Below are 23626 nucleotides of genomic sequence, written 5' to 3' on the forward strand. Positions count from 1 at the left end.
ACATGGAGATGATGGTGTAGTGGGTAGGAGATAATAATGGATGGTGGATGACACTGAAGGAGACATTATACTAGGGGGATGATAACTGGGGGAAAAGAGGATATCTGAAAGGAGGGGTAGAGGAAGGAGAGAGGATACATACAAAAAAGTTTATTTGTGTGTGTTATGAAACTTTGTAAATACTTTTTATTAAAAATAATTTTTACTTTATGTGATACAGCTGCTTTGTATCCTGTATACAGAGCAGCTGTATCGTGCGCAGAGACCTGTATCTGTCAGGTCCGGGGGACTGACGGGTTCAGTGTCGGCGGGCCAGGATCCACCTGTTATCGATCAAATCTAAATTATGAACAGGTACACGCAGGACCCGCTGACCTGACAGATAAGGCCTTATTCACACGACAGTGAAAAAAAATGTCCATTTAAAACTGATCAACTGTCAGTTTTTCATGGCCATTTTGCATCAGTTTGTCTCTAAATTTTCATCCATTTCAAGTCCATCTGTCCGTTTTTAATGGCCGTTTGACATCCATTTTGCATCAGTTTTTCATGGCCGTTAAAAAAACTGATGAATTTCATTGGTCAGGCTTTTTTTGTCCCAACCCCCTGAAAAGAACCAAAGGAAGGTCACATGTTCACCTAGACACTATTTACAGCCTCCCTGTAGATGATGCCACACGCCCCCTGTATATGATGCCACACGCCCCCTGTATATGATGCCACACGCCCCCTGTAGATGATGCCACACGCCTCCCTGTAGATGATGCCACACGCCTCCCTGTAGATGATGCCACATGCCTCCCTGTAGATGATGCCACACGCCTCCCTGTAGATGATGCCACACAGCCTCCCTGTATATGATGCCACACCAGCCTCCCTGTAGAGGATGCCACACGCCTCCCTGTAGATGATGCCACACGCCTCCCTGTAGATGATGCCACACGCCTCCCTGTAGATGATGCCACACGCCTCCCTGTAGATGATGCCACACGCCTCCCTGTAGATGATGCCACACCAGCCTCCCTGTAGATCGTGCCACACCAGCCTCCCTGTAGATCGTGCCACACCAGCCTCCCTGTAGATCGTGCCACACCAGCCTCCCTGTAGATCGTGCCACACCAGCCTCCCTGTAGATCGTGCCACACCAGCCTCCCTGTAGATCGTGCCACACCAGCCTCCCTGTAGATCGTGCCACACCAGCCTCCCTGTAGATCGTGCCACACCAGCCTCCTTGTAGATCGTGCCACACCAGCCTCCCTGTAGATCGTGCCACACCAGCCTCCCTGTAGATCGTGCCACACCAGCCTCCCTGTAGATCGTGCCACACCAGCCTCCCTGTAGATGCCACACCAGCCTCCCTGTAGATGCCACACCAGCCTCCTTGTAGATGCCACACCAGCCTCCCTGTAGATGCCACACCAGCCTCCCTGTAGATGCCACACCAGCCTCCCTGTAGATGCCACACCAGCCTCCATGTAGATACCACACCAAACTGCCTGTAGATGCCACACCAGCCTCCCTGTAGATGCCACACCAGCCTGCCTGTAGATGCCACACCAGCCTGCCTGTAGATGCCACACCAGCCTGCCTGTAGATGCCACACCAGCCTGCCTATAGATCATGCAACATACTCACGAGAGCAGCGCCGTCTCTCCTCTTCTTCACTTGTGGTCACTCGTCTGCACGGGATCTGGCAAGGCAGAGCGACGGGGCTATGACGTCATCGAGGCGCCTTCAAACCCGAGTGACCACAGACGAGTGACCACACCTGAAGAAGCGCCGCAAACGTGAGTATGCCAACGATAGCCAGCAAGGGAACTAGTAGTTCCCTTGACAATCCCCATGTAACAGATCCGTTTTTAACGGTTGTTACATGTATTGACAGCCGTTAAAAACGGATCCATTGACTTCTATGGGGGCCGTCAGGCCGTTAAAACGGCCAAAAATAGGACATGTCCTATTTTTTGACGGCCATTATTCACGGGCCGTTAAAAAAACGGCCGTGTGAATGCACCCATAGAATATAATTGTTCTGAAAACGGCCATGTGAAAGCCGTTAAAAGGACGGCCATCACATGGCCGTTTTTCACTGTCGTGTGAAAGAGGCCTTATTCACACGACAGTGAAAAAAAATGTCCATTTAAAACTGATCAACTGTCAGTATCTCATGGCCATTTTGCATCAGTGTGTCTCTAAATTTTCATCCATTTCAAGTCCATCTGTCCGTTTTTAATGGCCGTTTGAAATCCATTTTGCATCAGTTTTTCATGCCCGTTAAAAAAACTGATGAATTTCATTGGTCAGGCTTTTTTTGTCCCAGCCCCCTGAAAACACCCAAAGGAAGGTCACATGTTCACCTAGACACTATTTACAGCCTCCCTGTATATGATGCCACACACCTCCCTGTATATGATGCCACACACCTCCCTGTATATGATGCCACACGCCTCCCTGTATATGATGCCACACACCTCCCTGTATATGATGCCACACGCCTCCCTGTAGATGATGCCACACACCTCCCTGTATATGATGCCACACACCTCCCTGTAGATGATGCCACACAGCCTCCCTGTATATGATGCCACACACCTCCCTGTATATGATGCCACACGCCTCCCTGTATATGATGCCACACGCCTCCCTGTAGATGATGCCACACACCTCCCTGTATATGATGCCACACACCTCCCTGTATATGATGCCACACACCTCCCTGTATATGATGCCACACACCTCCCTGTATATGATGCCACACACCTCCCTGTATATGATGTCACACACCTCCCTGTATATGATGCCACACACCTCCCTGTATATGATGCCACACGCCTCCCTGTATATGATGCCACACGCCTCCCTGTATATGATGCCACACAGCCTCCCTGTATATGATGCCACACAGCCTCCCTGTATATGATGCCACACAGCCTCCCTGTATATGATGCCACACAGCCTCCCTGTATATGATGCCACAAAGCCTCCCTGTAGATGATGCCACACAGCCTCCCTGTAGATGATGCCACACAGCCTCCCTGTAGATGATGCCACACAGCCTCCCTGTATATGATGCCACACAGCCTCCCTGTATATGATGCCACACAGCCTCCCTGTATATGATGCCACACGCCTCCCTGTATATGATGCCACACGCCTCCCTGTATATGATGCCACACGCCTCCCTGTAGATGATGCCACACCAGCCTCCATGTAGATGATGCAACACCTGCCTCCCTGTACATCGTGCCACACCTGCCTCCCTGTACATCGTGCCACACCTGCCTCCCTGTAGATCGTGCCACACCTGCCTCCCTGTACATCGTGCCACACCAGCCTCACATGTTCACCTAGACACTATTTACAGCCTCCCTGTAGATGATGCCACACACCTCCTGTATATGATGCCACACACCTCCCTGTATATGATGCCACACACCTCCCTGTAGATGATGCCACACACCTCCCTGTAGATGATGCCACACACCTCCCTGTAGATGATGCCACACACCTCCCTGTAGATGATGGCACACACCTCCCTGTATATGATGCCACACACCTCCCTGTAGATGATGCCACACACCTCCCTGTAGATGATGCCACACACCTCCCTGTAGATGATGCCACACACCTCCCTGTATATGATGCCACACACCTCCCTGTAGATGATGCCACACACCTCCCTGTAGATGATGCCACACACCTCCCTGTATATGATGCCACACACCACCCTGTATATGATGCCACACACCTCCCTGTATATGATGCCACACACCTCCCTGTATATGATGCCACACACCTCCCTGTATATGATGCCACGCACCACCCTGTATATGATGCCACACACCTCCCTGTATATGATGCCACACAGCCTCCCTGTATATGATGCCACACAGCCTCTCTGTATATGATGCCACACAGCCTCCCTGTATATGATGCCACACAGCCTCCCTGTAGATGATGCCACAGCCTCCCTGTATATGATGCCACACGCCTCCCTGTATATGATGCCACACGCCTCCCTGTATATGATGCCACACGCCTCCCTGTAGATGATGCCACACCAGCCTCCATGTAGATGATGCGACACCTGCCTCCCTGTACATCGTGCCACACCTGCCTCCCTGTACATCGTGCCACACCTGCCTCCCTGTAGATCGTGCCACACCTGCCTCCCTGTAGATCGTGCCACACCAGCCTCCCTGTAGATCGTGCCACACCAGCCTCCCTGTAGATCGTGCCACACCAGCCTCCCTGTAGATCGTGCCACACCAGCCTCCCTGTAGATCGTGCCACACCAGCCTCCCTGTAGATCGTGCCACACCAGCCTCCCTGTAGATCGTGCCACACCAGCCTCCCTGTAGATCGTGCCACACCAGCCTCCCTGTAGATCGTGCCACACCAGCCTCCCTGTAGATGCCACACCAGCCTCCCTGTAGATGCCACACCAGCCTGCCTATAGATCATGCAACATACTCACGAGAGCAGCGCCGTCTCTCCTCTTCTTCACTTGTGGTCACTCGTCTGCACGGGATCTGGCAAGGCAGCGCGACGGGAGCGATGACCTCATCGATGCGCCTTCAAACCCGAGTGACCACAGATGAGTGACCACACCTGAAGAAGCGCCGCCAACGATAGCCAGCAAGGGAACTAGTAGTAGAGTTCTATGGGGGCCGTCAGGCCGTTAAAACGGCCAAAAATAGGACATGTCGTATTTTTTGACGCCCATTATTCACGGGCCGTTAAATGAACGGCCGTGTGAATGCACCCATAGAATATCATTGTTCTGAAAACGGCCATGTGAAAGCCGTTAAAAGGACGGCCATCACATGGCCGTTTTTCACTGTCGTGTGAAAGAGGCCTAAAGGTTTTAGTGCATGATATAGCTGCTCTGTATCTCATAAAGTAAAAATATATATTTTTTTAAAGTATTTACAAAGTAGCACCAAACAGACTGCTAAAACAACAAATACCACACTCACTTTACATAGCCTTCAAACATGTGGTGGGTAGAGACAGGGCCGGCCTTAGGATAGATGGCGCCCCGTGCAAAATTATCTTTCGGCGCCCCACCCCATCATAAAAAAAATGGTCCATAAAAAAAAGTATAATGCCCCTTTAGTTCCTCACATACAGTATAATAATAATATATTATAACCCCTTCAAGGACACAGTATTTTGTCCTCTAGTTGTGCCCACACAGTATTATGTCCCCTAAGTGCCACACACAGTATATTGCCCCCTGTAGTGTCCCTACACAGTATAATGTCCGCTTAGTGGCCCCCACACAGTATAATGCCCCCCTCCCCTTCCTGCCACGCACAGCCCCCCTGTAGATAGTGCCCCCTGTAGATTGTGCGATACAGCCTTCCTTTAGACAGTGCCATACAGCCCCCACCTCACCCTTGTAGATCGTGCCATACAGCCCCCACCTCACCCTTGTAGACAGTGCCATACAGCCCTCACCTCCTCCTTGTAGACAGTGCCATAAAGCCCCACACCTCCCCATTGTAGACAGTACCGTACAGCCCCCACCTCCCTCATGTAGACAGTGCCATACAGCCTCCCCACCTCCCTCATGTAGACGGTGCCATACAGCCCCCACCTCCTCCTTGTAGACAGTGCCATAAAGCCCCACACCTCCCCCTTGTAGACAGTACCATACAGCCCCCACCTCCCTCATGTAGACAGTGCCATACAGCCACCCACCTCCCCCTTGTAGATCGTGCCATACAGCCTCCCAACTCCCTCATGTAGACAGTGCCATACAGCCCCCCACCTCCCCTTGTAGATCGAGACGTACAGCCCCCCTCCACCCCTTCCTTGTAGACAGCGCCCCCAAACAAACAAAACAAGTTGTACTCCGCTAGGCCCCGTTCCCACGATGAACTGAGCTGCTCCACGACGGGATCCTTGCGTTGGCCGGGGTGATCCTGTAGCCTAGTACAGAGTTTCCCAACATTTTCGGACTCGAGGCACCACTGGAAAAAGAAAATGTCCTCAGGGCACCCCTACTTTAGAGAAAGACAGAAAATGGCTAAAAACAAGCACTCCACTCGTAGGGTATGTTCACACAGCGTTTTTTGTAAGGCAAAAAAAATCTGCCTCAAAATTCCTTCAGGAACTGACAGCGTTGTTTGACCTTTTTTTTTTTTTTTTTGAGTTTTTTTTAAGCTGTTGAAGCGAATGCAAAAGATGCAAGAAAAAAAAGCTCCAAACGATATTTACTACCTCCTATTAACTTCAATTGGAGCTCAGAGGTGGAAACCACTTGAAGAACATCAGCTCCCCACTCCCAGTAAAATAATCATCGGCCCCCACTCACAGTGAAATGACCATCAGCCCCCCCACTCACAGTAAAATGACCATCAGCCCCCCCTCACAGTAAAATGACCATCAGTCCCCCCCTCACAGTAAAATAACCATCAGCCCCTCACTCACAGATTCCCCCTGTAGATAGTGTCACACAGGCCCTTGTAGGTAGTGCCACACAGCCCCCTATAGATAGTGCCACACAGCCCCCTATAGATAGTGCTACATAGCCCCCTGTAGATAGTGCTACACAGCCCCCTGTAGATAGTGCTACACAGCCCCCTGTAGATAGTGCTACACAGCCCCCTGTAGATAGTGCTACACAGCCCCCTGTAGACAGTGCTACACAGCCCCCTGTAGATAGTGCCACACAGCCACCTGTAGATAGTGCCACACAGCCCCCTGTAGATAGTGCCACACAGCCCCCTGTAGATAGTGCCACACAGCCACCTGTAGATAGTGCCACACAGCCCCGTTGTAGGTTGTGCCACACAGCCCCCTGGTAGGTAGTGCTACAAAGCCAAGTGGTAAGTATTGCCACACAGCCCCATGGTAGGTAGTGCCATACAGCCCCCTTGCAGGTAGTGCCCCACAAAACCCCTCTTATAGATAGCACCCCTCCTTCCTATAGATAGCTGCACTGTAGCTCCCTGAAAGAGCGGAATCCCCCTGTGGCCAGGAATTCCGCTCCTGGAGCGCTCCACTTGATGTCTCTGTCCGTATATGGACAGTGACATCAGGGGCAACTCCTGAAGCAGAATCCCAATCCACAGCGTTGCCGACGCTGTGACCGGGGATTCTACTCCAGGAGAAGCCCCTGTCGTCTGTGTCCATTTATGGACAGTGACGTCAAGGGCTTCTCCTGGAGTGGAATCCCCGGACACAGAGTCGGCAACGCTGTAAACGGGGATGCCCCTTCAGGAGTTGCCCTGATGTCACTGTCCATATACGGACAGAGACATCAAGCGGAGCACTCCAGGAGCGAAATCCCCGGCCACACAGGGATTTCGCTCCTTCAGGGAGCTACAGTGGTGCTAGTAGATTACAGTGCAGGGAGATACCTCCCTGCTCTGCTATAGTACGCCGCCGGCCATGGGGGGGCCTTTTCCAAGGGGCGGGACAGGCGCTCTCATGCCCGGTGTCACCACCCATGCCACTTTCTGTTCTCCCAGAAATTCCCTCCTTCCCCCGCTGAGCCCTGGCACTTAGTCTCTCCACCTTGCCCCCTGATACCCACCAGCTATCTCTGCCCTGCCCCTCCAAAGAGATCTCCTACTAGTTTGCTTTTCACCGCTGCCTTACCTCCGACCCCTTTACTTTGTGCCCGCCCCAATAGTGAGGGGGGCCCCAGACTCCTTGGCTGTATGGGGCCCAGAAATTTCTGATGGCGGCCCTGGGGCAGTGTTAGCAGAACCATTTACTTTGGCAGAATTGGAGATAGCAGTAAAGCAGTCCCCAGGGGGGAAGTGTCCGGGGCCAGATGGTTTATCTATAGATTATTATAGATCCTTTGGAGAGATTCTCCTCCCTCGCTTACTACGCATTGCAAATCTTACCACTGAAGGAGTACCTCTATCTGTAGATATGTCAAGAGCATATATTTCCCTCATTCCCAAAGAGGGGAAGGACCGTACGATCTGTGCTAACTTCAGAACCATCTCACTTTTGAACACGGATCTGAAGCTGATAGCAAAGATGCTGGCATCTCGTTTAAAACAGATCCTCCCAGACATTATTTCACCAGATCAGGTCGGATTTGTAATGCAGAGAGAGGGAAAGGACAACTCTACGAGAGTACTACACTTATTACATTACGCACAAAAAAATAGGGTTCCAACAGTCCTTCTCAGCACGGATGCGGAGAAGGCCTTTGATAGGGTTAGCTGGAATTTTATGAGACAGACTATGCGGGCATTCCACCTCCCTACCCCATTCATTAATGCGGTCTTTTCAATGTATGCATCCCCCTCGGCGGTTATTACTGTGAACGGGGCCCTGTCCTCCCCTTTTGAAATTAGCAATGGCACCCGGCAGGGGTGTCCTCTTTCCCCCCTGCTGTTTGTCATGGTGATGGAGACTTGGATGCAGTCTATACGTTTAAAGTCAGATATAGCGGGTATGTGGGTAGGGGGGGTGGAACACAAAGTAGCAGCCTACACAGATGATCTACTACTGATTGTCACGAACCCTATCATTGCACTCCCAAAAGTAAAAGAAGTACTGGACTCCTTTGGGTACGTTTCCAATTTCTTGATTAATGCGAGTAAATCAAAAGCGATGGGGATAGCGGTGTCGCCGGAGTGTAGAGAAAAATTGAGGGCCAATTCGGCCTTTGACTGGTCGTCACCCCATATATCCTATCTAGGGATAAAGATGTGTGCAAATTGTGATGAGCTGTTCTCCTTGAACTTCTTACCGCTCCTGTCCTCTTTACCAGACTTGTTACAACGATTAGATTTGCCTTATCTGTCGTGGTTTGGTAGAAAGAACATTGTCATGTCCTATGTCCTGCCTAAGCTTACTTATCTGATGCAGACATTGCCAGTAGCTATTCCTCGGCTATATTTCTCTCGTATAATCAGATTATTTGCTAAATTTATCTGGAAGGGGAAAAGGGCACGTATTGCGAGAGCCTTTCTGACTCGGTAAAAAAGATAAGGGGGTATTGGTTTTCCAGACCCAGAACAATATTATAGAGCAATACATTTAGCTAGGGTGTTAGATTGGGTGCGAGCACCTGGACATAAATTATGGGTGTCGTTGGAAAACGCACTCTCCCCGTCACCGCTCAGGACTCTAATATTTATGGACCCCTCTCTGCTTTCGGATAACGGCCCCTCGAATCCCTTTACACGGGCAACACTTTCAGTCTGGAAAGGGTTTGTAGCTAGCTTAGGGGGAATACAGCTGCCATCTCCTCTGATAGAGGTAAGAGATATTATAGGTGCAGCCACAAAAGCAGTAAGGGATAGTGCTCCGTTACATGTCAGTAGCTCTCAGATGCCGCTGGCTCAACTATTAGATGACGAGGGTTGTCTAATTCCCCATTCTGCTCTACTCTCTAAATTATCGATTAACGAGGGAAATTTTTTACTTCTTGCATATTTTAAAGTCTATTACTCTGTTATGCTGTAGGTCCACCTCGTTTCACAGAGAAGCTAATTGGTTTGAAACACTATGTTCCCAGAACCGCACGCCAGTTAAGAGTATCTCTCAGATTTATAGAAGGATTTCTGTCCCTCTTTCAACTAGACCTCCATACTATATAGGATTGTGGGAAAGAGATTTGGGAAGGAAATTTACTGAGGCCGAAATATCCCGGATATTGATTGCCCCACACAAAGTGTCCAGATGCATTAAGATTCAGGAGAACAATTATAAAATACTATCCCGTTGGTACAGGACACCAGATAAGACCTGCATGTTTAGCTCCACACATCCGGATACGTGCTGGCGTTGCAAGAGGGACAGAGGCACTTTTTATCATGTGTGGTGGGAATGTGCCCCACTGAAAGAATGGTGGGAAAATTTTTTCTCAATATGTAATTCCGTGTGTAAGGGAACAATTCCGTGTGTAAGGGAACAAGTATCACCGGAAATTGCGTTACTTTCTATTGCAGATTCCTCAGTCCCGGTAGTCCCATCTGCTTTATTGAAATTGCTGATAGTGGCGGCTCGGCTATTAATACCCCTACATTGGCTAACGGATATAGTTCCATCCTTAGATCATTGGATTGCGAGGGTAGATCAGATCTATAGGTTTGAGGAGTTATCTCATTGGAACTCGCAGTCGAGAGATAAATTTCTCAAGATATGGCATCCATGGATAAAGTACCGTAAATTTGTGTGACGGGATTTATTGTGAATTAAGAGGTTAAAGTTATACCTTCGTATGTGAACTGTAATGCTTGTCACGGATGTACCAATGTTATTCCTCCTTTTTTCCCCTCCCTTGGGTTTTTACCCGGTTCAATATCCTCTTCCCTGTTTCCCCCCCCCCCTTTATAGTCTGTAAAGTACTTATAATATGGCATGGGATGTAATGCTTACCTGTTAAGACGTATATCCTCTGTATTGTTGGAAAATTCAATAAAAAATTTAAATATAAAAAAAAACAAAACGATCTATTTTCACAACGTTAGGAGCGATTTTGGTTTATGCTAATGAGCTTTCTTAATGCCCAAGTGGGCGTACTTTTACTTTCGACCAAGTGGGCGTTGTACAGAGGAGTGCATGACGCTGACCAATCGGCATCATGCACTCCTCTCCATTCATTTACACTGCACTAGCGATATAGATATATCACTATGTGCAGCTACATACACAAGCCCTAACATTACTACAGTGTCCTGATAATGAATACACATGAAATCCAGCCTGGACGTCATGTGTACTCAGAATCCTGACACTTCTGACTCTTTTCTGTGAGATTTACAGCAAGGGAAACCAAATCTCGTTTAGCTCCGTAATCTCGCGAGATTTCGTATCCGTTGCCGGAATCTCACAAAAAAAGAGTCAGAAGTGTCAGGATTCTGAGTACACATGACGTCCAGGCTGGATTTCATGTGTATTCATTATCAGAACACTGTAGTAATGTTAGGGTTTGTGTATGAGGCTGCACATAGTGATATATCTATATCGCTAGTGCAGGGTAAATGAATGGAGAGGAGTGCATGATGCCGATTGGTCAGCGTCATACACTCCTCTGTACAACGCCCACTTGGTCGAAAGTAAAAGTACGCCCACTTGGGCATTAAGAAAGCTCATTAGCATAAACCTAAATCGCTCCTAACGTTGTGAAAAAAGATCGTTTTTTTAAATAAAAAGCATTACTGTCACTTACATTATAGCGCCCATCTCCTTATGTAGGAGATAGGGCACTTATAATGTGGTGACAGAGTCTCTTTAAGCCCCATTTGTATCACGTTTTATCTGAACATCTTACACGCTAAATGTGTCCATAGGGCTGCATTATCCTGACAGAGGACAAAAAAAGTGTTGTTTTTTTAGCTCCATTGGGCTGATATACATCAGTATTATTTTTCTTATGTATGCTGTTTACGTAACTCATTACCATATAACCTTTTTCATAATCGGAATTCACCTCATTCAGCCGCAACATAGAGCGGCTGAACGGGTTTTAGGGGCCCCCATTCTGTAGATAGGTGCGGGTCCCAGAGGTGGGACCCGCATCTATCTGACATTTATGACATATCCTGTGGATATAATCCAAAAAATAAAGTATTTGAAGCAGCAAAAATCCCGTTATCAGGAGCGGTGTCACACTGTAAAATCCAACAAACCCAGTCTGACGTCATGTAATCCTCAGAAAAAGCATGGTTGAACAGCAGCACACGTCTCCCAAATTTCAATCCACATATTCTTTTATTGGTCAAACATCCAGTAAAAAATGAACACATTTCGACCCGTGTCAAGTGGTGGCTTGAGAAATACCCTCCACTTGTCACGGGTCAAAACATTGCCATTTTTTACTGGATGTTTGAGCGATAAAATAATATATTGATTGAAATTTGGGAGACGTGTGCATGGCGTATATGTTTAACGTGTCTACTATTAGACTATGGGTGGCAGATGCCACTGTTCGGCATACACCACAGGATATGTCAGGAAAATGTCCCCAGCGTTTACGGCTTACATAGGCCAAAAAGCCAATATGTAGACGTACCGTTACAGAGGTTTTCTCACAATGGGCCTTTATAGCATATTTATTGGATATGTCATAGATGTCTGAACGGTGGTAGTCTGACCACTGGAGCTCCCACAGATTTCAAGGTTGGGGGTGCCCGGTCCGTGAGTGGTGTCTACAAATGCAGGTCGCTGTCTATTAAAGTTACAAAAGGAGGCGAATATATTCACGTGGTTGTTTCTATACCATAAACGAGATAAAGTCTGTGGGGGGTTCGAGCTGGTTATGTAGCGATATAAAAAGGAAGAGGATATATATACTGTATTGTTGCATAAATTGGCCACCTGCCATGAAAGGGTTAACTCAGAATATCCAATTTTGTACATTTGAATGTTAATATCCTAATATATAATCCCTACTCTTTCACTGGATATAGACATGTAATGTACACTAATAAACCAGATGGTCAATATTTACCGGACGGCCGTGGCCATTGAAGCTAAATCCGCTTTGTGTACAAGCGGTTCTATGCACACACTATAGAAGATACATGACGACTGTTTATACTGGTTGAGCAAGTATCTGCAGCATTTGGCATCTTAGATACCGGCGTTGTTTGACAGGGTGTGTATCATGTTGAGGGCTGTTGAGGGTTGGCCTGTATTAGTAACGGAGAAGGCGACACATATAGGGTTATGGAAGCTGTAATTATTGACTTTGCAGGGCTGAGGAAAAAGCCACAAATGTTTGTGCACATTTTAATTTTTTGTGTTGTTTTTTTTTTTTTTTAACGACAAATAGTGCTGCATAGGAACTAGGAAAACGCGGCGTCCCTGCAGCCATTATTTAAAGAGGCTCTGTCACCAGATTTTGCAGCCCCTTTCTGCTATTGCAGCAGATCGGCGCTGCAATGTAGATTACAGTAACGTTTTTATTTTTAAAAAACGAGCATTTTTGGCCAAGTTATGACCATTTTTGTAGTTATGCAAATGAGGCTTGCAAAAGTCCAAGTGGGTGTGTTTAAAAGTAAAAGTCCAAGTGGGCGTGTATTATGTGCGTACATCGGGGCGTTTTTAATACTTTCACTAGCTGGGCGTTCTGACGAGAAGTATCATCCACTTCTCTTCAGAACGCCCAGCTTCTGACAGTGCAGATCTGTGACGTCACTCACAGGTCCTGCATCGTGTCGGACACATCGGCACCAGAGGCTTCAGTTGATTCTGCAGCAGCCTCGGCGTTAGCAGGTAAGTCAATGTAGCTACTTACCTGCTGATGCTGCTGCAGAATCAACTGTAGCCTCTGGTGCCGATGTGTCCTCGCTCGTCTGACACAATTCAGGACCTGTGAGTGACGTCACAGCAGTGATCAGGCAGAAGCTGGGCGTTCTGAAGAGAAGTGGATGATACTTCTCATCAGAGCGCCCAGCTAGTAAAAGTATTAAAAACGCCCCGATGTACGCACATAATACACGCCCACTTGGACTTTTACTTTTAAACACACCCACTTGGACTTTTGCAAGCCTCATTTGCATAACTACAAAAATGGTCATAACTTGGCCAAAAATGCTCGTTTTTTAAAAATAAAAACGTTACTGTAATCTACATTGCAGCGCCGATCTGCTGCAATAGCAGATAGGGGTTGCAAAATCTGGTGACAGAGCCTCTTTAACTGTGCTTTAAGTGTGATTGAAGGTTCCCTGTTACTTTCTGTACTGGCGAGTGAGTGGGAACCTAAAGATAAGATAATGATAGAGTATGACTGACAGATACTCCAATACTGCAACTTTATTGTTTTCCTATATCCTGTGCTCCCATTCCGTTTTTTGGCAGTGCGGATTTGGACTTTCCATGTGAAAAATATAATCTCTGATGAAGATGATCGCAAAAGCCATATCCCTAAGGGATTGTTTGATTTTATGTTTTCTGACAAAGCCGCAAATGAGAAAATTATTACTTTCAATTATATATATATATATATAAAACATGGGTTGTGAGTGATAAAGAGTTGCCAGCTGATGACTAGGTTACTGTTAAATCATATTGGAAAAAAGTGAATGTACACTGTTCAACATCATGTCTTTTGTTTTTGTTTTGTTTTTTAATCCAAATAGGTTCAAAATTCTATACTAATTAATTTCTTAATAAATATTTATGGCAGTAAGGCTTCGTTCACATCTGCGCAGGGGTCCTGTTCTGACGTTCCGTCTGAGCTTTCCATCAGAATGGGACCCTGAACAGACATAAACTGACACAAATGGATACCAGTTTCCGTTTCCATCACCATTGATTTAAATTTCTACGCTATTGCTTCCGGCAAAACTACGGATCCGGTGCACAACAGAGACAAATGGAAACCATGGGCACCGGATTCGTCACCATTGAAATCAATGGTGATGGTGATGGAAACGGAAACCTCTGTGTTAGTTTGTGTCTGTTCAGGGTCCCATCAGAACGGGACCCCAACGCAGATGTGAGCGAAGCCTTAGAGATCTAACTTTTCAGGTGACTTTTCAGAATAAGGTGTCATGTGTGTACATGAGAAATAACGCTATTTCTGGCCATTATATGACTTGTATGTGGCATTGTTTAGCAGTTTTGCCCTGTGCAGGCTCAATCTCTAATTCTCAGTTGTCTCTGAGCTAGTGGCTGGAGCCTATCGGCTATCATGTCTTCTATATTCTGCACACATAGAATAGGAGAATCCTGCTCTCCTATCTCTGTCTAACACATATATAAAAGCTGCAGCAGCAAGAAGGAAATGATACAGCAGTAATAAGCAGTGTAGCTGAGAATCCAGCACTCGGGTGACATATAACTTTTTCTGGCAGCCTGTGTCTTACTCACTCTGCTCCTTCTCCTTTCCCCTGCTCACCCCTCCCCTCTCCATAGAAGTGTTTGCTGTGTTTCTGTGTCTGGCTTACTGTCTCTCTGCTCCCTCTTCCTGCTTCCCCCTCCCTTGTCCATGGACTTGTATAAGCAGTGTGTCTGTGTCTGACTCACTCTGCTCTTGCTCCCTTCTCCACCTCCCCTCTCCATAGACTTCTATTGGCAGGCAGTGAAAAAACACACCCCCACCTTCTGCAGCTTGCCAATTGTGCTCTTTAACCAGGAGTGGACAGCAGATTACAGGAAGGGCGACACCTAGTGGCAGTAACTTCACACATAATTTTCATGTATAAAACAAAATTTTAACAGTAAGTAAATTACAAAGTAGATCTATATCAGGTGTTCTATTAGATTTGCTTAAAGAGGCTCTGTCACCAGATTTTGCAACCCCTATCTTGTATTGCAGCAGATCAGCGCTGCAATGTAGATACGAGTAACGTTTTGTTTTTTAAAAACGAGCATTTTTGGCCAAGTTATGACCATTTTTATATTTATGTAAATGAGGCTTTCTAAAGTACAACTGGGCGTGTTTAAAGTAAAAGTACAACTGGGCGTGTATTGTGTATGTACATCTGTGCGTTTTTACTTCTTTTACTAGCTGGGCGTTGTGAATGGGAGTGTATGATGCTGACGAATCAGCATCATCCACTTCTCTTCGTTAACACCCAGCTTCTGGTAGTGCACAGACACAGCGTGTTCTCGAGAGATCACGCTGTGACGTCACTCACTTCCTGCCCCAGGTCCTGCATCGTGTCGGACGAGCGAGGACACATCGGCACCAGAGGCTACAGTTGATTCTGCAGCAGCATCAGCGTTTGCAGGTAAGTAGCTACATGGACTTACCTGCAAACGCCGATGCTGCTGCAGAATCAAATGTAGCCTCTGGTGCCGATGTGTCCTCGCTCGTCCGACACGATGCAGGACCTGGGGCAGGAAGTGAGTGACGTCACAGCGTGATCTCTCGAGAACACGCTGTGTCTGCACTGCCAGAAGCTGGGTGTTGTGAAGAGAAGTGGATGATACTTCTCGTCAGAACGCCCAGCTAGTAAAAGTAGTAAAAACGCCCAGATGTACGCACATAATACACGCCCAGTTGTACATACACAATACACGCCCAGTTGTACTTTAACTTTAAACACGCCCAGTTGTACTTTAGAAAGCCTCATTTACATAAATATAAAAATGGTCATAACTTGGCCAAAAATGCTCGTTTTTTTTTTTTTTTTTAAAACGTTACTGTTATCTATATTGCAGCGCCGATCTGCTGCAATAGGAGATAGGGGTTGCAAAATCTGGTGACAGAGCCTCTTTAAGTTGTTTGAAAATTTTGTGTCTATTTAAAGCATAACATTCTGGTTACCTGCAGCCACCATTAGAGGGCGCTTAGGACATACTGGTAATACATTGAACTTTATAATAAAGCAGTATGAAATTAATCATCATAAAATATTGAACCTAAAAACAACGGGTGGAGGTAAACTAAGTTTGTCAACTTACCAAGCATTTCAACCTATATATCTGCAAATAGAATACTGGTTGCTGTTTTATGATAGCCTTTGAGAGCAGTTCATTAGAGAGAATATGGGCTGCCAAGCAGAAAGCACACAGCCCCCACATAGTAGTGTGACTATGGGAGGGGGCATGTCAAAATAACATGACTAGACCCCATACATAGAAACTGTCATAACAAAAACCTGCTCATAACAACCAATCATATTGCAGCTTTTATTGTTCCAGAACTGGTTTGGTTATAAGGGGTGATCTGACTTGTTGTCTATTGGTTACACTGACACTTTTTGTTAGGGCAGTTTTATGCCTAATGCCCATCGTCCCCTCTCCGGAGAACCTCTTTTAAACCAAATATAAATGACCACTGAAATGTTATGCACTTGTTTTTTTCCCTCTATGGTAACGTTCTTGTCTATTTGTCTTAGATATTAATCCGGATAAGAAATTAGGGCCAAATGGGAAGTTTGACTTTATTCTGAGATCATCATCTGATAACTTGAGGACCCGGATGGTCCCTGCTTTAAAGCCAATGAAAAGAAGACTGTTTAAACGAGCGGCAGTGGCGCACAATACCCAAGTAGGTCAAGGCTTTATAAAAGGGTTGTAAAATGGACGTGTCTCCTCTCCTGACATGTTTTAGTGAATACTTGAATTCCGCATGACATAATAATCTGGAGCATCATTTTCTTAAACCTCTTCATTCCTCCTGGAAATATCTGAAAATATTGACAACTCAACGTTACCATGTGGTGTGCGTCTCTGTACAAATGGACACTGTCAGCAATGATGGGACAGTGTCAGACTGTGTAGGGACCCCCCCCCCCCCCCCATTGAAAAGAGGAATGGTAACACCCATCTGTCAATGTATTTGTACATTTCCTGGAGTAATAACAGAGGGCAGCACAATGCAGAGTTCTACGAAAAGATGTTGCAGAACTGTTATTTTATGGGGAGTACAAGTATTTACTACAACAGACATATCGATAAATGTAATGTACTTATATTCACATCCCTCTCTATATTGACTAAACATACGTTTGATCCCAAATCAGGGAACGTTTTAATCCCCTTCCTTGTTCTGCCAGGAATGCCCTTTTTAATGCAAATTTGCATGAACCCGCTCCTATTTAGGTTTCGGCTCACAGGACAGTCCTGCAGAAATTGGTGACTATTGGCAGTATGACTGAAGTTTCTCTCCCTGCTTTTAGGTAGTCCTGCTATCGTGTGTAGCCAGGAGATGTGACGTAAGGTCTCTGCTTGATCTACCACCACAAAGTTCTTCGCTTCATTACAAATTCTTGTTCAGTGATTCTGCATTTGCTTTTTTCTTTTCCCTTATGGTAAAATAATGTGCGCTCTTGTCAGAACAAATTATTTGTGTTCTTGTCAGTGGAAATCAATAACTAATTTTCTGCGGCTCTTTTTCATGGGTAGGTGAGCAGCTGTGCTCTGAAAATGTGAATATTTGTGTTGTGAAGTTGGCTTAGTGCTATGGTCTCCATATCTGAGCAGTGACTTGGTATTTTATAGTCCTTCTAACTCATTTTATTTTCATATATGAAAATCCCATCAAACTTAGGTTTTTAGGTGACCTGTAGAAAGCATAATATTGTCAATAGTATCACGTATACTACTGATGTATAACTTTTGTGTTGTAAAGCCAATGCACTTACAACTATACTAAAGAGTGCGGCTGTGACCATTAATACTGTATAGGGGCTTATTCAGATCAACGTGGGGAAACTCTGACGTGAAAAACGGCTGTTTTTCACGTACACGTTTCCCCCGTGCGGGTCCTGTTTTCACGGATCCCCGTAGATTAAGTCTATGGGGGGGATACGTGAAAATGGAAAAAAATATGTTCTATTTTTCAACTGACCCTTCACACGGTCCGTTGAGACAACGGCTGTGTGAACGGCCCCATTGAAATACATGCATCCGTGTGCCGGCCAATGTTTTAACGCCCGTCACACGGACGTATTCCGCGTTCTTCTGACTAAGGCATAAGAAGGATACGTATACATTCACAGTGGCTAAGCCTACCCATAAAGTTTCAAAAAAACTATTCCCTAATCGAGGCCCAGTTTATAGAAAATGGGGCAGAACCTGGAAAACAAATAAAGTAGACCGACCCATTTTCCATTTTTAATCAGTTTATCTTGTAATTTCATCCCTCATAATCTCATCGGACTTCCAGGATAATACTAGCCTTATACAGCCCATATGATACCACCATAGAGTGCCCAAATAACATGCAGTATTTAAATAATACTCTGACATACTGTTGATGTATACGGTAGTTGCTAAATTATACTTAGTGGCTTTAGTTTGCTCCGCGGTTTGCTATCCTCATGGGCATCCTGGACAATTTCCCAGTTTGTCACCCCCTAAAAATAACCCTGTCCTTAATATACGCTATATATCTTTCTTTCCTTCCCTTTGCTTTCCTATTTTCCTTTTCCTTTTTTTTTTTGTTTCTTTTTCTTCCTTCCCAACTCACTGTGGCCTTTTTCAAGCCTATCTGCAGCTATAGAACAGTAATGGGGAAGGAAGAAAAATATAAAATCTTCTACTGCTTGGATGATATCCAGCACCATATAAATCACTGGCAGGCACTGCGTATATTCTGCCACATACCCTATAAACCACTGTAATTCGAACCACAAAAATGGGTATGTGTGAGGCAAAAACTTATCTATCATGAAATGACCATATGAATATACAAAATATATTTATTTATTTAAATACACTACACAGAGGTTAAAAACATTTAAAATTAGCATAAAGAAATGCCATATAGAAATCGCTAGGAGGGGGGAACCACCATGATAAGTGGCAAGCAAATTGCAACCCCCTCACACTCACCCAGTCCCCCTAGAGCAAACGTTCAATGCATGAAATGTTTGGAAAAAATGTATTCAAATGTTACATCAAATAAGCATCAGATCAGCATGTCCAGTTTCTCAAACCATGAGGGGGAAAAAAGGGGATAGAAAGCCCCACGCGTATCGCCACAAAGTGGCTTCCTCAGGGCACCATGTGGTGCACAGTGTTTTTACAGTAGCATAAACAATCCCAAAGCTAATTGCAGGCTGAGATTTATCTTTTTAAATTAATGGAAATTAAGTGCCCTTCCAGATATGAGCGGATTTACAGAAATGCTGCTTGGTCTTGGTTTTCAGGTTTTAATTTTGTTTTTATATATTTTTTTTTAGCCTCGTGATATTCTGTCATCTAGTATCGGAGGTGTAACATTCCAGAAATGTGCGACTGTGAGTATTGTCACGTAATATTGTGTTTATGTTGATATTGTTATGGAATTGCTAGGAGAGCAATTTCCCCAAAGGCTACTCGAAACTGCTGGGAGAGAGCGGGCATATAAGTCCGCAACCTCAAATCCACCACATCTTTGATCAACAGAGTCTAAGGCTACTCTATGGTAATCGCCAGAGGCCACCACAAGGCGGAATGTATTTTGTTTCATAGAATCCAGTTTGTTTTAGCAGAGTTGAGTGTTGGATAAGTGCAATGCAGGCAAACCTAAACAGGAAACCAGACAGCCAGAGGTTAAACATACACTAAATCAATAAGCAAGTGAATACCAGGTAAAGCAGAGGTCAAAGCCAGCCGGAAACAGATAATCCAAATCAGCAAACAAGGAGTTAACGAGACAAGCCAAGGTCAGTATTCCAAGAAGTCCAAAAGTCTGAGGTATGGGGTTTAGTCAGAAGCTTGATCAAGACACCAGAAGGTAAGGAAAATCACAAGCAAAGACTGAGTTAGAAGGACAGGTATAAATACTCTGTCAAATCTGATAGGCAGAAAGATAGAGAAAAGAGATAAGCTCAAGGAAGAACCATAACCGCCCAGAAGCCAGAACAGTAGTCATGGAGATCATTAAAGGAATAGGCGTTTCCTAACAGATATTTCTGCATCGTAGACAGTAGATGGCTTTAAAAAAGGCTTAGATAATTTCCTAGAACAAAAAAAATATTAGCTCCTATGTGTAGACATTTTTCTTTCCCTTTCCCATCCCTTGGTTGAACTTGATGGACATGTGTCTTTTTTCAACCGTACAAACTATGTAACTATGTAACTATGTATGAAAATTATATCCATCTCAAATATATGGACAAGTGAGAAGAAAATAAAAATTGAAGATGAATAATTGGTTGAAAAGCAGCACCCCAATTATAAATAATATCCCCTATTTTAAAAGACTAATGATAGCCAGATATAAGATGTTATACAAATGAACATGCACCTAAAGAGTTATCTTTTCCGATAACATGCTCGAACGACATGACTGAAGGAGATCAGTGGCTACCAGAACATCTGAAATCGCTTATACTGATGGGAACAAAGAATTGGATATAAAAAAATTATGATAATTCAACCTCTATGTTCTCCAATGGGAGATAGACCAGTTGTCCCTATAAACATGAGTTTGTTAGCAGCTCCAGACAAAAACTGCTGTATCTGCCAACAAAAATGTCATATCCATGCCCGCTTAAAGGTGGCCATACACAACTTAATCCGCTTTTCTTCCCCCGGGCACTTGCACACTCGGCTCAGCCGAGGATACATGTGTACTTAATGGGGACAGGGAAATAAGGCAGACTTCCATGGCAGTGGCTTATCTTTCGTAAAAGCAAATGATCGGGCATGTGGAAATCCAATATGCCCGATCCCTTTCTTTCCCCCAACATCTGCATTCAAGGGATTTTCGGGTCACACCTATATACATAAGATGGTCAGCTGACGTTCATTTAATATATAAGGGCATTTTAATAAAAGGTCTTTAAGGTACAAGTATATCGGTAACACAACCAATTTTGAGGCATTTATAAAATTGTCCATAGACATTAGAGTTGTTTTATTGAGTGACCATTTGGCCAGCTCTGACTCATTAACCCTTTAACCCATTTACATGCACGATCAACTGGACTGACATGCATGTTATTTTTAAAGAAGGCGGCGAAGGGATAAGTGGTTGCCAGATACCTCCGACAGGCCTCCTAGACATTACATTGTTTACTGATCCTGTCGGAATCGGGATATGCGCTGACAAAAGTCTAATGTCTATGCTAATTTTAAAGGGACCAAATAGAAAGAGAATGACTGAGATGGCTCTGAACCCCTCATGTACATACAATGCAGGAATCTATCTGCCGCCCAATTAGAGGATCAGGGAGGCATTTGGAGTGTACTGACCCACACCTACTCCTCTATACGATGACTCGTGCTATTAGATGTTTAACCACATTGACTACACTCAATCTCTTGACTGCAGAATTTTTTTTTCCAGGATAATAGTCTGGGGGGCTCAGGGATGGACAGATTATTGTAGGCTATGGGACCCAGTTAGATCTCTCCAGGAGCCAATATGTAACTTCCCTAGCAATCAATAGAAAACAATTCAAAAGTTTAGATGCCAACATCAAGTAAATAGGCACATTGGCTACCTGGCACCTGACATCAATCCAGCTCTGGAGGGGTGAACCACTCTTTATGTAGAGACCCCCTATTCCTACTCTTCTGGCCCAATCTAGATGCTTTAATTTTGGTTCTTTGCAAAGTTTCACAATTGGCCCAGAATATTTTTTCTTTTTCTATTGCCTCTATTCTTTATTTATGATGATTACATACCAGTATAAATACATTTTACCTGGAAATGCTTTCAAAAGATAAATAATTCAATAATTTCTATACATAAACATATCAAAAGTCATTATTCTTGCCTTTTTTTTTACATCATATAAATAAATAATCAAAATTAGTTTGCAATATTTCTGAATAAGTTACATCCACAATTCCTAACGTATGTACATACAATTCTATGGATAGACAATGATTCTGCCAGCAGCCACTGTGCTCCCCTCCCACGAGTAGCAGGATTTAATATGGCAGAGCTTCATCAAATCTGTTAAGCCGGGATTCTGACTGGCACAATGGAGATTTTAATTCCGAGGCAGAATTAGTTAGTTATAAGCTTTATATATTTTACAGAGGGTTTATTTTATAATTGTCTGCTATGGCTCAGTACTATATAATCCTGTCTCTGCCACGGGAGATGTCTTGAACCATATTAATAACGAATGGAAGGCTACGCGAATAGGAATATATGTACTTTTTACATTTATTTGTCAGGATTTTTCATCAGGGCTGAGGCTATAAGGTAACAAATATTGTGCAACTAGTGATACATCACATCGATGACGACAAATATATGTGCTGTATTAATATGTGCAATATAATGGGTTTAATGATATTAATCAATACAGCCGATATATTAATACTATTTTATGCAGTTGTAATTTAAGAAACTTCCTAATAGATGGGCTAATAAAGTGGGTTATAAGATTGGCATCTGTGGCAATAAAAAATGCTCCTGAGTTGCCACATGCGTCCCTTATTCCAGGACCCTTTAAGCCATTCAGCAAAGCTGGGATATTTTACTGCAACCCTAAGGAGGACCTTGTATTCAAGGAGCTAGAGGAGGAGAAGCTCCATCAAGATTCTTTTAAGGGCCATTTAGTGGGTGAAAATGTGGGCATTACATTAGCTTTGATGAGCCAAGACCAGACGCCCTATTTCAAAGATATCCTTTTCTGGTGATGGGTACCCATTCAACTACCCATAAACATTTAATGTCAACGTGCGGGACAGGAGAGTGGTGCTCGCTTTGGGGTCAATAAATCTTAGTGGATTGGCTTGGCCAGATTTACCTATAAGAACAGTAGGGCTGTGTCTATAGACAGCCCTGGGAGAAAGACGACTGCATAAGGGAAAATGTACATATTATACTAAATAGCAAGTATTTATATATAAATTACGGGTATTTATATATTAATTAGGCAGTCACAGTACTGTGGGAATAAGCGGAAGACACCCCACAAGCGAAACACAGCAGATGACAATAGTTTTTGTGAAGTTTGTACTTTATTTTGTAAGGGCATATAAATATTTTAAAGCCATACGTGACTTAAAGGTTAGCCTTTTAGGGTATATGGACATCATTGAGTGGGAACCCCCTCCGTAAGCCAGAACCTGGACCTGGCACATCTATTTATTTGAGGTGTTACCTACTGGATGGGCAGTCTAATGGTGGCCATACACCTTAGATGAATGTCGGCCGAACCTGCCGATTTTGGCACGACCAAACATCTAATGTGTATGGCGCTGTTTCGAATTCCCCAACGGCAGATCTCGAGGAAGAGAAGTATCGGCTGTTGGATTTCGACATGCCTGATCCTTTTGTAAGGAGATAAGCCTC

The 23626-nt window shown here is 44.7% G+C and overlaps 1 protein-coding gene across 1 annotated transcript in view; it reads left to right on the forward strand.

Annotated features, from left to right (window-relative positions):
* The window catches only part of EVC2 (EvC ciliary complex subunit 2), a 156944-nt gene that overhangs the window by 9971 nt on the left and 123347 nt on the right, over nucleotides 1–23626 (forward strand). Inside the window, exons 3-4 of the mRNA XM_075849035.1 lie at nucleotides 16776–16927; nucleotides 19566–19622. Of these exons, the coding sequence (XP_075705150.1) occupies nucleotides 16776–16927; nucleotides 19566–19622 (209 nt within the window). The remainder of the gene's footprint in view (nucleotides 1–16775; nucleotides 16928–19565; nucleotides 19623–23626) is intronic.

The sequence above is a fragment of the Rhinoderma darwinii genome, chromosome 1, assembly GCF_050947455.1.
Source record: "Rhinoderma darwinii isolate aRhiDar2 chromosome 1, aRhiDar2.hap1, whole genome shotgun sequence".
NCBI classification, from domain to species: domain Eukaryota; kingdom Metazoa; phylum Chordata; class Amphibia; order Anura; family Rhinodermatidae; genus Rhinoderma; species Rhinoderma darwinii.